The 14,013-nt window shown below is 39.1% G+C and overlaps 1 protein-coding gene across 2 annotated transcripts in view; it reads left to right on the plus strand.

Moving 5' to 3' along the window:
- Positions 1-14,013, plus strand: part of unc5db (unc-5 netrin receptor Db) — a 394,916-nt gene that overhangs the window by 216,099 nt on the left and 164,804 nt on the right. For both annotated transcript variants that reach the window (XM_072433137.1, XM_072433138.1), the window contains exons 3-4: positions 8,916-9,059; positions 13,256-13,359. In XM_072433137.1, coding sequence (XP_072289238.1) covers positions 8,916-9,059; positions 13,256-13,359 — 248 coding nt within the window. The remainder of the gene's footprint in view (positions 1-8,915; positions 9,060-13,255; positions 13,360-14,013) is intronic.

A 14,013-nucleotide genomic window follows, 5' to 3' on the forward strand; every position in this document is an offset into this window, starting at 1 on the left:
TGTGATGAAAACTACAATATCAAGCTTTTAAATGAGGTAAAGCAGAATATGAAGCTTGATTTCTGAGGGATAGGCATAAACACATTCTTCAAACACACATTTAGTAAGGGCTCTTATCTTTCCCCCTGCTCTGCTCTTTACATGTGTCCTATAGTAATTCTCACGGACACAGGATGCTCCTGATGATCTCTTAGCTCTGCTGTGTTCTGGTGTTGGCCCCGTTGTGTGCTCCTCACTCCCGCTGTTTTGGCTCGCCTTTGCCGTGTGCGTAAAAGAGCCTATTATATCCAAAGACTCAGTTCTGCTTTGAGAGAGGGAGGATGCTGCGCAGGGACGAGGTCTGACAGCGGCCCAAAGCAACATCGATAAACGGAACCGTTAAGGAAGGACACAAACAATTCCGATGGATTGCTAAAATTAGAATCAGTTCTTGAGTCCCAGTCCTGTGCAATTCAGCACCAAGGACAGCCCCATTTCACCCATTACTATTGCAGACAAGACAGCAGTACAGCTACTACTACAAGTAGTAGTAGTTGAGCAGCAGAAGTAGTATTAGCTGATACAGTGGATTGTTTAAACCCACTCCCAATGTAGGACGATTCAGCACCATGGACAGCAACATTTCGGCCACATTCTTGAATCCTACTTCATACAGCACATGCCTTTTTAAATATACATTACAAATACCACAGCACATAATCTACATCCCCATACGTGTCTTTACATACTGAACCGTGCGAGCCGCGACCACACTGCCTGTAAACTCAGGTACACAGATTGAGACCATATGGAACTTATCTTCTGTTCTATGGATAAAGAGCCTTTTCCTTTGTCCTTTCTGCTGCCGTTCAAAGACACAGATCCTGATTAGCGATGCGCTCGGCTCGGGCAGACAGGTGGTCTTATCTCCAGGGCTAGTGTGGCCTCCGGGCTGCGTATCGGCATGCTAATGAAGGTAATCGCCGTGCTATCTCCTGATGACATGCTACTACTTTGAGAAGGAGAACGCCGTGTACTTCAGGTGGAAGGTAGAGGTACTTTAAAGGGTGTATAGATAGTAAAATGTAGTTAAGGATTTGGATGTTTGGAGGCATATGTATTTTAGATTATTTTCATTTTGCAAAGTAAACTTTCCCATGCGTTTAACCTTGTGCTTCTTTTTGAGTATTTTTTTTTTCATTGTTCTGCAACTGAGGCTTGTGAGCTCAGGAAATACCCGTTTTCACCTACCCCCTACCCCAACCCACATCCCTGTACTTAGTTGCAATTGCAAACTATGATTTTTATGAGCTTTTAACCATATTGTAATGATATTTTGTCTCATTTATAGTTTACTTTCTGTTTTGTTTGATTTTTACTTATTTCAGACTCCAGGTTATTCACCAAAAAAGTTCTGTCGCCCATTTTTAAAGATACAAATTTGCTGCTTGTCTCATTCTGCTGTTTTGATATTGCAGTTTACTGTGAACAAAATGTAAAATAATCATCTACATGTTATAGAGTTCAATACTAAAGATCAGGTGGGAAAACATATCTTCTCTAATCACATCTTCTCTAATCACATCGATTTTTTTCAGCTTTATTTTTTCATTTTCTTTTGACATAATTGCGTACATTAAAAACTTGACTAGTGCAGGTGACAGTGTATGACAAACTGTAGCCTAAAATTAAAACACATTAGTGTGAGTAGGCACCACTTAATGCCCTCCCTGAAGAGATGTACACTGTTTACAAAGTCTAGTGTACGCTTTAAATACACTTAAATAAGTGCATTTTATAAAGTGAAGGGTTTAAAAGCATCCCGACGATCCCCCCAGTGGCCTCTGCATCTAAAAGCATTGTATTATTAGATGTGAACCCTATAGGATCCATCTATCAGGCCTGGGTGAAGACAAAACAAGCGCCTCAAACTTTCAGAGTATTTATAATGTTCATCAATACAATCAGGAGGAATTAGAAGTAGTAAAACACTGGGCACCACTTTATAATAACTGAATACTTAGCAAAGATGTACTATAACTCATGATGAACTGATGTTTATTAATGATTCAGGGATAGAAATGTCTTAATTAAGAGTCTAACTTCTTAATCAGGCAGTTACTAAGCCTGAATCAAGTTTTATCAAGGCGAGTAAAAGTGTAGTTATCTCATAGTGATACCAAATATTTTTATTAAAGGTTTTTTTTTACTAGTCCTAAGATGCTTTTGTTCTTGTATTGCGTCCCACAGTATGCCATGTAACTATCTTGTATTAGATTTTTTTTTTTTCTCTAAAGGCACGCTTTCTTACTGTGAGCGGACTTGCCTCTCCACTGATCAGACCTGTCACTTCATCCGTTGTAATCACCTGCTTGTGGTCCGTTCACCCATCACTGTGACCCGTATGTGCCACGTGGTCGAGCTCCGCAGACATGAGTTTGAATCCGGCTCACCGCAGTTTGCTGCAATGTCCTTCCCCAATCTCATTCCCATTTCACATTAGACTGTCCTGCCTAATAAAGCCTAAAAAGGAACTATATTCCAAAGCTGTGTCTCCCTCTTTGGCTTCCGAATTGGTCTCCGTGTAAGTTTTCGTTTGATTTAAGAACAATAAAACAATTCAGTGCTTTTGAATCTAAATTATGTGTTGTTGTTTTTTTTTTAATGTATCTTCTTAAGTGTGTAAATGTTTGTATGATTGGTGGTGCTATAGTTTTTCACTTTGCCCCAGGTCGCCCTTGAAATAGAGATATCGATCTCAGTGGGTTATTTTCTGGTTAAATAAAAGTCAATAAAAAAATAATACAAAAATAATACAAACATTTGAAAGGAAAAATTAGCACCAACGTCAATGCATTTAATAGACAGCGATTTGCGTATGTGTGAGTACTTTTCGAAGGAATAAAAGTAAGTTGTGAAAAATAATATATGGCTTTCTTTCACTAAACTTAAACTAGAATCACTCCAGTCATCATTATTTTCCCTCCGACTTTTCACTCCTTGCTGTTTCTCCCCAAAATATCTTCCTTGTCTCTCTCGCCACAGGGACCCATGCTGAACTTCATTCCATTTTTTAAACACAAAATCTCAATTCAGGACCACGGACAGAGCTCTAACTCAGCTTGTGATAGTGTATTAGCACAATTGTCCCATTTTTCGACAAAGTTTATCCACAAAATAAAGTTTTCTATAGCTTTCTTTTTCTCATTTTGAAATAGTGAAGACATCTGCAGTGGTACAAATGCATTTTCATTGGGTAGAATGCTGAAGCGGCCTCTATGTTTCAATCTTTGCTCTGTTCCAGTATTGAGTTTGCAATTTTTGGGGCGATAGTACATTGAGCAGACATTGCCATTTTCTGAAAGGCCTAATATTGATCTATGAGTCTCTATCTTTTGCCATTTTAGGTTTATTAGATGGTTTAGAGTGGAGAAAGAGCATGCAGAGGGAGGACAGGACAAAACTTTTGGAAGGGGGAAACTTTTGAATTGATGCCGCCGTTTAGAATGATTATATTTAATATTTTTGTCAAAATCTTTTAAATATGTTAAAATTAAACAAGAAACGTTTAAATTTTTCATTAAAAGTGAGCAGTATTTCAATATATGTTCCGTTTGAAGAGATGTGTTTTGGTTAAAGACAAAAGAAAGGCACCGAAATTGAGCCTTTTTAGTTAGAAAGTCAGTGGTTCAGTCCCAAAATACTGGCGTTGTGTCATTGGGCAAGACACTTCAACCTCCTTGCCTATGTGTGAGTAATTACTGTACACTTTTGAATTATCGTTAACTTCAATAAATTGTAAAGGCCCATATGACATTTTACACAATGTGACCGAAATTACGCTAAAATAATCACAGAGAAAACACTTATTTTGCACATGTTCTCTGTCATTTTAGCCGTTAAATATCTTCTTGTTACGTTATGATTCACAGTACGATAAGATGTCCAACAAGTTTCCTTTCTCCGGTTTAGTGAAATATACCAAAAAATACTCTCAACGATGAATTGATACAGCAGCCCAAGATATCGTTATGGTTTTACACAAATTTGTATCACAATTCTTGGTTTTCTAGACTATAAATACTACACAAATAAACTGTACGTACTTAATTGTATGAAGCAACAAAAGAATGTCCTGAAATATTATTAAAAAAGAAAAACATATTACAGGCGTTATCAAGTCAAGACCTTTGAAAAGTATGAAAACCTCCACTTCTGAAGTTCTTGTCATGTACTTTCACTGAGACACAGTGACACTTTTTTACTGGTGATTGGAAAAGCTGTCGGACTTAAACTTGAGTCCTTTTTGCACAGTTTGTTTCATGAATGATTCAGCTTTTTTTTCCCATAGATTTATGGAGCGACTGGTGGAAGTGTGAGATCAAGCGCTTTACTCTAATGAGCGCCGCTGACAGGAAACAGGAGCTGACACCAAACCACTCACTTTGGCAAAGTCTTAGTCAGATTACTTTATAAAACTAATCGAATTACTCCTTCTGAAGGTCATTTACTGACCTCGCTGATGGATCACTTTGTTTTGTAAAGTAATTATGAAAAAAGGAAAAGAATGCCACTAATTATTATATTAAATTAAAATGTAATTTAAATTTAAACTTTATTCCTCAGAATACAAACAAGAACAAATACAATTATATTTTCCATATTGGCACTTCCTGTTCAGAGCTGTAGCTGACTCTTGATAAACATGTATATTACATTAGGCAGTGTCTGCAGAGCCGCGGCGCGCGGCCGAAAAAGCCATGTTATTTTTGTGCCGGCCGCGCGCTGCGGCTCCTGAAACTGCGCCGCTATTTGACCGCGTTTTAGCGTTGTTTTAGACCGCGCCGGGTTAAGGTTAGGGTTAGGGTTAAGGTTAGGGTTAGGGTTAGGGTTAAGGTTAGGGTTAGGGTTAGGGTTAGGGTTAGGGTTAGGGTTAGGGTTAGGGTTAGGGTTAGGGTTAGGGTTAAGGTTAGGGTTAGGGTTAGGGTTAGGGTTAGGGTTAGGGTTAAGGTTAGGGTTAGGGTTAGGGTTAGGGTTAGGGTTAGGGTTAGGGTTAGGGTTAGGGTTAAGGTTAGGTTTAAGGTTAAGGTTAGGGTTAGAGTTAGCCATGAGGCTATAACGGGCTATAAGGGAAATGCCGCGGTCCCTGAAACTGCGCGGCCATTTGACCGCGCCGCGGCTCTTCAGCCACGGCCATTACATTAACCGTCCTCCAGGCACATTGTGAACTTAAAAGGTTTCTTATCACAGCATTCAGTCCGTCACCAGGAGATGGCGCCGCACCTGTTCTATTTTTACTGTTTAATGACACAGTTCTATGGATAATACACATGTTTTTGCTACTAAAAAGTATCTAAATGTAACTAAGGCTAGAAACTGTATAATAATTACTGAATGTAACCTATTAGAGGTTCGTGTTCAAAATCCTATTGGGTTATTTCTGTCGTCATAATAGTTTGTCAGTTCTATTGCCCGCCATAGTTTTGATCAGGAAGTCAATGATCCTTTTTTAAATATGTTATACTTTATTACCAAGCACTATAAAAAAAGTGAAGTAACCTAGTAACTATTTTTCTTTTGAAATCACCTTCCTTTTTGTAGACTTCCTATTTTCCCGCTTCAAAGCCGTTCTAAATCCTGCTTGCATCTCCCGTGCTACAGGGGATGCACTGCTTTATTTATTCTGCTTTTTAGCCTTTTTTCGCTTCTCACAGTTTGTCAATCACAGTTTAAACCACCAGGTCAACAAACTCACCGCCGCGCCGCGCACAGACGAGAGAACTGCCTAATTTCCCATTTCACAACTTGTCAACATGAAACGTGGAGCCAAAACACTTTTTTTTCCATTTTATTTCTTTTTTTCGCTCCTGTCACCGATGAGCAGAATTCCACCGACCCCCCACGAAGCCGTGTTACTTTTTTTTGCATAAATATCAGCATGAAGCCATTCCACCATTCATCATCTATTTAATTGCTATTGCTCGTGCCGTCTCGCAGTCCAGTCTGCTCCGGGCGGCTTGAGTTTAGTAAAAGCATGTCAGGTTTAAAAGCTATTTGTCATAAAAGGTGCATAAGACGCCAAAAAGGGGAAACAAGCAGCAAAGAGTGGGGCTAGAGATAAGGAAATAAAGATGGCTAACTGAAGTTTTGAGGTTTCATTGGGGTGTTTCTTCATCATTGGTGTTCTCAGAGTCTTACTTTGATTGGACAGGGGCCTCACTGGGCCCCTGTTGCACGGGACAAGGGATGTCTCTATAGGCCGAGGGATGTCTCTACAGGCCAAGGGATGTCTCAGGCCGAGGGATGTCTCTTCAGGCCGAGGGATGTCTCTCCAGGCCGAGGGATGTCTCTTCAGGCCGAGGGATGTCTCTTCAGGCCGAGGGATGTCTCTCCAGGCCGAGGGATGTCTCTACAGGCCGAGGGATGTCTCTACAGGCATCACAACAATGTTTGAGCCCCGTTTTCTCAGTAAAAGTTTTTCAGAGTTGTATACGTTCAAATGACCACAACTTATTCAAATATTATCAGATGTACTTGAGTGAAACATCATTGGATAGCTTTAGAAGTACACTTTCAGAATCTGTCTGTTTCTGGGGAGACTTGTGCCTGGTTTATCCATGGCTGGTTATTTGCAGACCATCTTTAGTAATGACCTAATTATTTCAAAGCATGTTCAGATCTTGTGTTAGGATCTTGGCCGGAGTACGGAAGTAAAGTCTACCTGTCTCCTGATTGAATAAAAACTTTTTTAATGTTGAAATGTAGAATGAGTTTGGCTTTCACTTATGGCTAAAACCAAACTGTGTTAGAGCCCTCAATGTTTAGCCTCTAATAGCATCCCAAGTTGAATTGCTATTGTAGTGAAGTTCTTTTAAACCAGTGCAGCTTGTTTGTCGGCGCAAGTTATCTTTTTTCAGACCGGTTTTGATGTCATCACTGCTATTCTGATTGGACAGACTACATCCCTAAATCCATAATTCATATTCTGTAAGATTGCCTCCATCTTACAAGCACAAAGCACAGAAGCTTGCACACAGCTACGGTTTTTAAAACAATGACCAATCAATGCATGGATTGGTCTGAGGCTTGCTCCACTGATCAATGGGGTTTTAGGGGATTAGTTAAGCATATGAGCTTAGGCCGTGGTGACATACTTCCTAAATCAACACTGAGCTTGCGAGGGAAAATTGGCAGAGCTTCAGTTCCCCGTGGGACCCTCCTTTGTATGTTTGTAGCTAACAAGAAGAACGCTAAATCAGCTGGAGACGAATTAAGCATTAATCGCGAGGACTGTTCTTAAGCATTTCAAATGGCGTTGTTGGCAGGATGAACGTATAATACAAAGTCACTGGGAATGTGGCAAGTCTTATTAAACCAAGAGATTAAAAAGGCAATACAGTTTCATGTTTGGGAATCCTCTTATAATACGATATAGTGTTGGGTTAAAATTGTCTGCTCCCTGTCAGAGAGATCCAGTTGGACAAAAAGAAGCCATTCTATAATCTGAGTCAAAGGCTTAAGGCATGTCACGTGTTTTTTGTTCAGTGTTGTGCCCAGTAAACGGAAAATGCACCAAACACGGATACAAAATTAACTACGTGTTTGTGTGGATATACAAGATGTCAACTTTTGCTTGGGTTTTTGTGGAAAGTACATCATTGAGTTACAGGATAGCCTTTTTTGTCCCTTGATGCTCTGGTTCACTTTCGACCACTTTTGACTGATGCTGACCACTGCAGACTAAGACCACTCCACTAGAAGTGCACTAGACAAGGACTAAAGGCTCGTTCACGCTCTACATTCTAAACATGGATACGCATGGTGGTTTCTGTCCGTCATTTGGTCCGTATACTCCGTATACATTGTTGTTGTTGTTGTTGTTGTTAATCAAGCAGACTGTCATGCACCAACAAATCCTATTTTTAAGTTAAGCATACCAGCAAATGTAAGAAAAAAACAATAAAGATGCTATTTTTCTCCCATTTTGGCCAATTAACCAACACATTTTGACTGCCTTCTTGTGGATATTTATAGCACAGTCTTGACATTAGAAACGGTTAAAAGTTTAAATGCAATGATGGCAACTACACTTGGAACGGACAGATTTGTTTATGTGTGAAAATGGAGCATAACGCAGCATAAGACCTTAAACAGACTGAATAATAAACACGCTTTTAAAAACCTTTTACCTGCGAATACAGGTTCTGTTTGTCATTAAGTTTCCTGTGCGTGAATATGTGGTGATTAGAGGATTAAGGCACAGATTTAGAGTGACAGAGAACAGAAGTAATAATGCACAAAATTTAAAAGAAACAGTGAGGTGTCTCGTTCCACAAATTAAAGTGCCCCCTGCAGGTCAGACGACTCATGGAACTATAATACAGTTAAGACAAATATAACTTGAATTTAGCGGAAAAAAAATATCACAGAATAGCAAATTTTTTAGGTGTATAACTTCACGCTAGGAAATGTCACTTTTTTCATTCAACAAATACAAATATATGAGCTGCTTTATTTCGTTGAATTCATGTTTAGAGAGTCATAAAAGTTCCTATGTGTAACTGATGCATAAAGACTGGAATGAGTGTCACTTATTGTCATTTTCTACAGATTTTTCAACGTTTTCTCCAGAAATACCCACTTGATTGGTGTAAAAGTAGTATTTATATATACAACAGATACAAGTACACCAGATAAAGTCAAAATTAGAAAATCGTAAAAACCTGTCTTAAGGCTTTGGTACATCAAGTACATTTAAAACGCACTCATTTTGCAAGTATGCAATGAGTCCGTTTCAAAAGATGACACGTAAAAAATCTCTGTGTGTGTAAGGGTTTGTGAGCAATAAAAAATCTGTATTTGACTTAATTCCTATTGGGCCTTTGACACGCGCTGAGCTCTCGTCTCATGGTGCTTTTTGTGGTCTGATCTTCCAGGGCTGAAGGTGCGTGAGGTGATGATCAACGTGTCTCGGCAGCAGGTGGAGGACTTCCATGGGCCGGAAGATTACTGGTGCCTCTGCGTCGCCTGGAGCCACTTGGGAACCGCCAAAAGCCGCAAAGCCTCAGTTCGGATCGCATGTGAGTATTATTACTGCTAAAACTGCTAATCCTGCTACTATTGCTGCAACTACTACTACTTCTTTCACTTGTACTATTCCCGGGACTACTGCTACTACTGATACTACTACTACATCAACTACAGCTGCAAATGTTTCTGTTTAAAATGTAGAATTATAGAGAGTAGAATTATATCAGAAAAGACAGTGGTTTATATATTGTTTTTTTTTGTTTTATTTGGATCACCATTTGCTGCCCGTTTAAGGCCGCTATAATCTTAAAGATTGACATTATATAATACAAATGGGGAATACGTTTCAAAATCTAGCAAAAAAATACAGAAATAATAAAAAGGGTAATAACTGCATATCCATCAATAATAGTAATTTTTGAAAAATACAACTAAAAATGTGTCTTGTTTTGCGTTAGTATGTAAGATCATCTGATGTATTATGTAATGTGTCTTTTTGAGTTTATGTTTAACTCTTATTATACTGATATAGTGTGATAAAAGAAAAGCCATCGGTCTGGACCCAAAAATTTGTCACTTTTATATAAAATCCAAATGCAAATTAAACAGCTAGAATTGGAAGAAAACTTTAAACCATAACCATGTTATAGACTGTACTTTATTGGACTTAAATGTCTTCAAAATCAAACAATGTAATTATAAAGAATCTTCTTATAATACTCAGGTAACAATACTCTAATAAGCAGGGAACATCAAGATAAATGCTTAAACTTAAGGTAAATTACAGTAATTGCATATGGCATAGACAAAAAAAAAGTGCATTCATAATGTGTGTTTTAGTATTAATAGTGCCAAATTGCCTAATGTTAATAGTGTAAAATCACCTTCCCCAGCTCCATAAACAAAAGGATATTGTGTATTATGGGGGGAAGGGGGGCCATGCGGTGATTATGACGCGACCTCCTTGTGAGTCGGCCTTGTCCATCTGCACATCCGAGGAAAAGGATATAGACTGTACTCTCGCTGAAAACAGCAGGAATCAATCAAAAAACTACTTTGGCACATATATGAAGCACCAAGAGCACTGTAAGAAGGTTAAAAGCTCTGAAAGTCGATTTTGCATGATATGGGACCTTTAATAAATTGGCGCCATAATCATAAATGGGGAATTCTTTATTTGTATTATTTTTAGTTGTTTAGTCGATTAATCAGTCGATGGTGTTCAAGTTGACAAGAAAATTATTTTGTCTACTATTATTTTCCTTTTGATTAATAGCAGAACAATAATGAATTGAGTGATCTGAAGCTGAAGATTGATTTTAGAGCGAATTGAGAATCAAATCTTCCTTTTTAAATGTAAACTGTTTCCTATTGTACTTTTATGTATAGATAGTTGTTTTTGCATATATTTCCAGATAATCATGCTTTTGTGAGTGCAGTTTGGAGTTGACGCCAATTTTTAGTCGACCGATCATTGATTTAGTCGATTACATCTCTTTAATTTTAAACATTGGTTGGTTCCTCGTTGGGAGATTGAACAACAATGTTACTTTAGCCTTGCGTATTAACTTTTCAGAAGCTTGCTGTATCTCCATATTTCATTGCGCTCCCAGTTTCTGTGCCAACGCATCAAAAACTAATCAGTTACGACCAGATTTTCCCCAGTTTGAGTTCAGCGCCTAGTGTGTATAAATCTTTGATAGCCACCTATCTCGAAATGTTACAAAAAATCCCCTTCTACGCTGAGACGTCTTACAGCTTTATGAAGTAAATGAATAATACAAAATGTTTCAGTCTAGTTTGGAATTGTTGAGTCCTTCCCTTGAGGCAGTTTTATACTGAGGCAGAGTGGCAGGTTATTAAAACTAGTCAATTTAAGATACAAAATGGACGACGACACTCTTTTAATTGGGAATAAAATGGAGGTGACAGCAAACTTTGTGTGCACTGTTCCTTTGGTCGGTGGAAAGTGGAGCAGTTTGACGTTAAAAGCAACGGTTGTCGGTTCAAATAAGCACTCGAGCTCTGGCTGAAAGCTGCTGACCAGTGTATGGCTGTCCAATACAGTTAATATCGTCGTTCAAAGTACATTTATTAGCACATGTGACAGCTTGACAGTTACATCTTATGCCATTTGATGCACCATATTTGACAGAATATAAAATAAACGTTGGACAAAACTGACAGCTTAGTTGTATTCGACGGTTCAATCTGAGTTGCTTCAGTTGATAGCTGCAGCGTGTACTACGCAGTGCTAAAATACCTTTCTTGGGTAGAATTGTTGTAATATTTAAGGAATATCCAAACAGAAAATCCAGAACTCTTGAACTTTTTGTCTGTGTGTGTTTGTCTGCACTTTCACAGTTTCTCTCCTGCTTATTTTTTTTTAAATAAATGGGTTGTTACTGAAGTAGAGTACAAAGATTTGGGCAAAGTATAAGTGCAAACACATTTGAAGAAACTATTTCTTGAGTAGCCTTTATTGTCCTGCATTTGACCCATCCTTCAACCGGTGCCACCGGGGCAACCTGTCAGGAGCTTGTGTTGCTGCTGTGCTGGGCTGGGTCAGAACTACCTTTGCTGGAGGACTTAACTTGTTGTGCATGTTTGGGGTTGATGGGGGAAACAGGAGAGGAAACCCACCCAGACACAGTCCAGCCCAGGAGTCAAACCTGCAACCTTCTTGCTGTGAACCACATTGTGCAGTTTTTGAGTTGTTGTAGTGTATTCTGAGCCTTGTTGACCTGATGGAAGTTTGTTGTGAACAGCACTTTAGTACAGTAAGGAAAAATACATTACTTATAGGAATAAAAGTTAGGTGCCAGAAAACTACCTCAAGAAGTACATTTTATTTAAACATTTCTCAAGTACAGTGAATGTAACTGAGCTGCCTATGCACTGTACTCATGGCTGAAGGACTTCCAAGAACAGTGCTGTGTCCACATTATGGGGTTCAGAGATCAAATCAGCAGGGAGGTTTTCTAATATTACAAGACCTCACATTAAAGTATCACCCGTTCTGTTCACCTCGAACACATTCAAAAGGACAGCGCCATAACTTTAACACCAGCTGCCACTGTTTCTACTCATATTATATCAATAACATAGACACATTTATAAGTTCAATCTGATGGAGTTTTACCCTGACACTGCCCTGCTTTTGTTTACCTGTTAGATCTGTTTTGAGACATTACAATCCTATTGTAATTTTTCTTCACCCATGAAGCACCAAAGGCGGAGTAAACATGTCTTGATTTGTTGCCCTGCTCAGACCTCTTCGTGCGATGCAGCTTTTACATAAACACAACATAAGCTTCATCACTGGTGACTCGTGACACCATCAGCTGCAGAGAATGTTCCCGAGGCAGGTCGTGTGGAACGCATCAAGCCGGCGGCTGGTAGAGGTCAAGACAGTTCAGATGCGTACAGGGACCACACAAGAACTGAAGGGAGATGTGTCACTTCGCCCGTCGCCAGGCTCTTTGGAGACGCCCAAAGCCTGCTGCAGACCTTGACCCACGATGTGGATGGAGATGATGGACGCAGTAGGACGTGGGACAGTGATTCAATGTTTGTCTTTTGCATTACACATAGGTTCAGTGTGGCATTCTGGGATGTCAATGGAGCAGTGTATTTATTTATTGAAGTTAAATTAGGACAATAATAAGGACAGTGTAAAATATACAATAACCTTAACAGGAGAGATGTGTTTTAGTGCTTGTACCTTTATAAAGATGCCTTCTGACTGAAAACAGGCTCCTTTCCACAGATCGGCCCTGTAACTTGATCACCTAATACCATACTGCAGAACATCCCAGTCAAATCAAGCAGGAAACATGTATTTGTATAGCATAATGTCATAATTCAAATGCATTCAAACCAAAATATAAATGTATAAAACCCCAGAACGATAGAGACAAGCAGATGACAGGCCCTCCACGAAGAGAAACATGAACTGAATTGTAAAAGGAAGGGCATCTGGTATAAAAATGATAAAGAAAAGAAGAAGTGCTGTGTGTGCTATGAAATGCATGCAGTAAAATAACACTTTATTATGTTTTAAGTCAAATTATGTCCTGTAACCTTGAATCCACCTTGTCCAGATCTCCCCATTTAGGATTGGCCTTATCAGCTGTGCATTGTGGGTCATGTAGGTTAAACGTGGAGGGGGTCTGGAGGGGGTTTGGAGTGGATCTGGAGTGGTTTTAACCCTCTGTCTGACTCCTGTGTCTCCTCTTTCCTTCAGATCTGCGGAAGAACTTTGAGGAGGACCCCCAGGGCAAAGAGGTGCCCATCAACGGCATGATCGTGCTGCACTGCCGCCCGCCGGAGGGAGTGCCCGTGGCTGAGGTAGGGGCCGGCAAAAACAAATGATAAGACACGCTGAGAGAATAAAAACGATAACTTGCTATAAATACCCAGCGTGTCCATGCAAGTCACGTTAGTCTGTAGAAATTGCAATTGTAACGGTGGCAAATAAATGTAAAGTGACACCCTTTCTAGTGGTGGCACGTCGCGGTCACGGAAATAAAATATTCAAACTGGAACATGCCATAGAAACAAGCAGAAACCACATTTACAGAATGCTAGCCGTTAGCTTAGCGGAACTATATTTCCATTGTTTAAAATTGACAAAAACAGTTAAACATGTAGCCTGTGTTTGACAGTATTTTAAGTTAAAAAGAGTTTCATAACATTTATTTTTGGATTTTTATAATATCGTACCTGCCATAATCTCCAAACACAAAATATGATCGATGTTTCTCTGCACTGATCTGTTTGCTCAGGTTTATTAGCGGTTAGCTGTGTGTGTTTTCACAAACGTCAAGCTCATATGTTTAACTTAAAATAAACATGTTTGAAGAGTAAGAGGAATTGAAAGCATGAATGGAGTTTTGGCCTCTACAAGTTGCTGTAGTAAGAGACTAACATGTGAGTCTTATGTGTTTAAACACTAAAATTACTTAAAACATGTTTTTTTTTTGTCTTGTTTTAATTTCTTAT

This window comes from Eucyclogobius newberryi, unplaced genomic scaffold, assembly GCF_026437365.1.
Source record: "Eucyclogobius newberryi isolate DKJ021-1_F unplaced genomic scaffold, fEucNew1.0.hap1 SCAF_6, whole genome shotgun sequence".
In the NCBI taxonomy this organism is placed as follows: domain Eukaryota; kingdom Metazoa; phylum Chordata; class Actinopteri; order Gobiiformes; family Gobiidae; genus Eucyclogobius; species Eucyclogobius newberryi.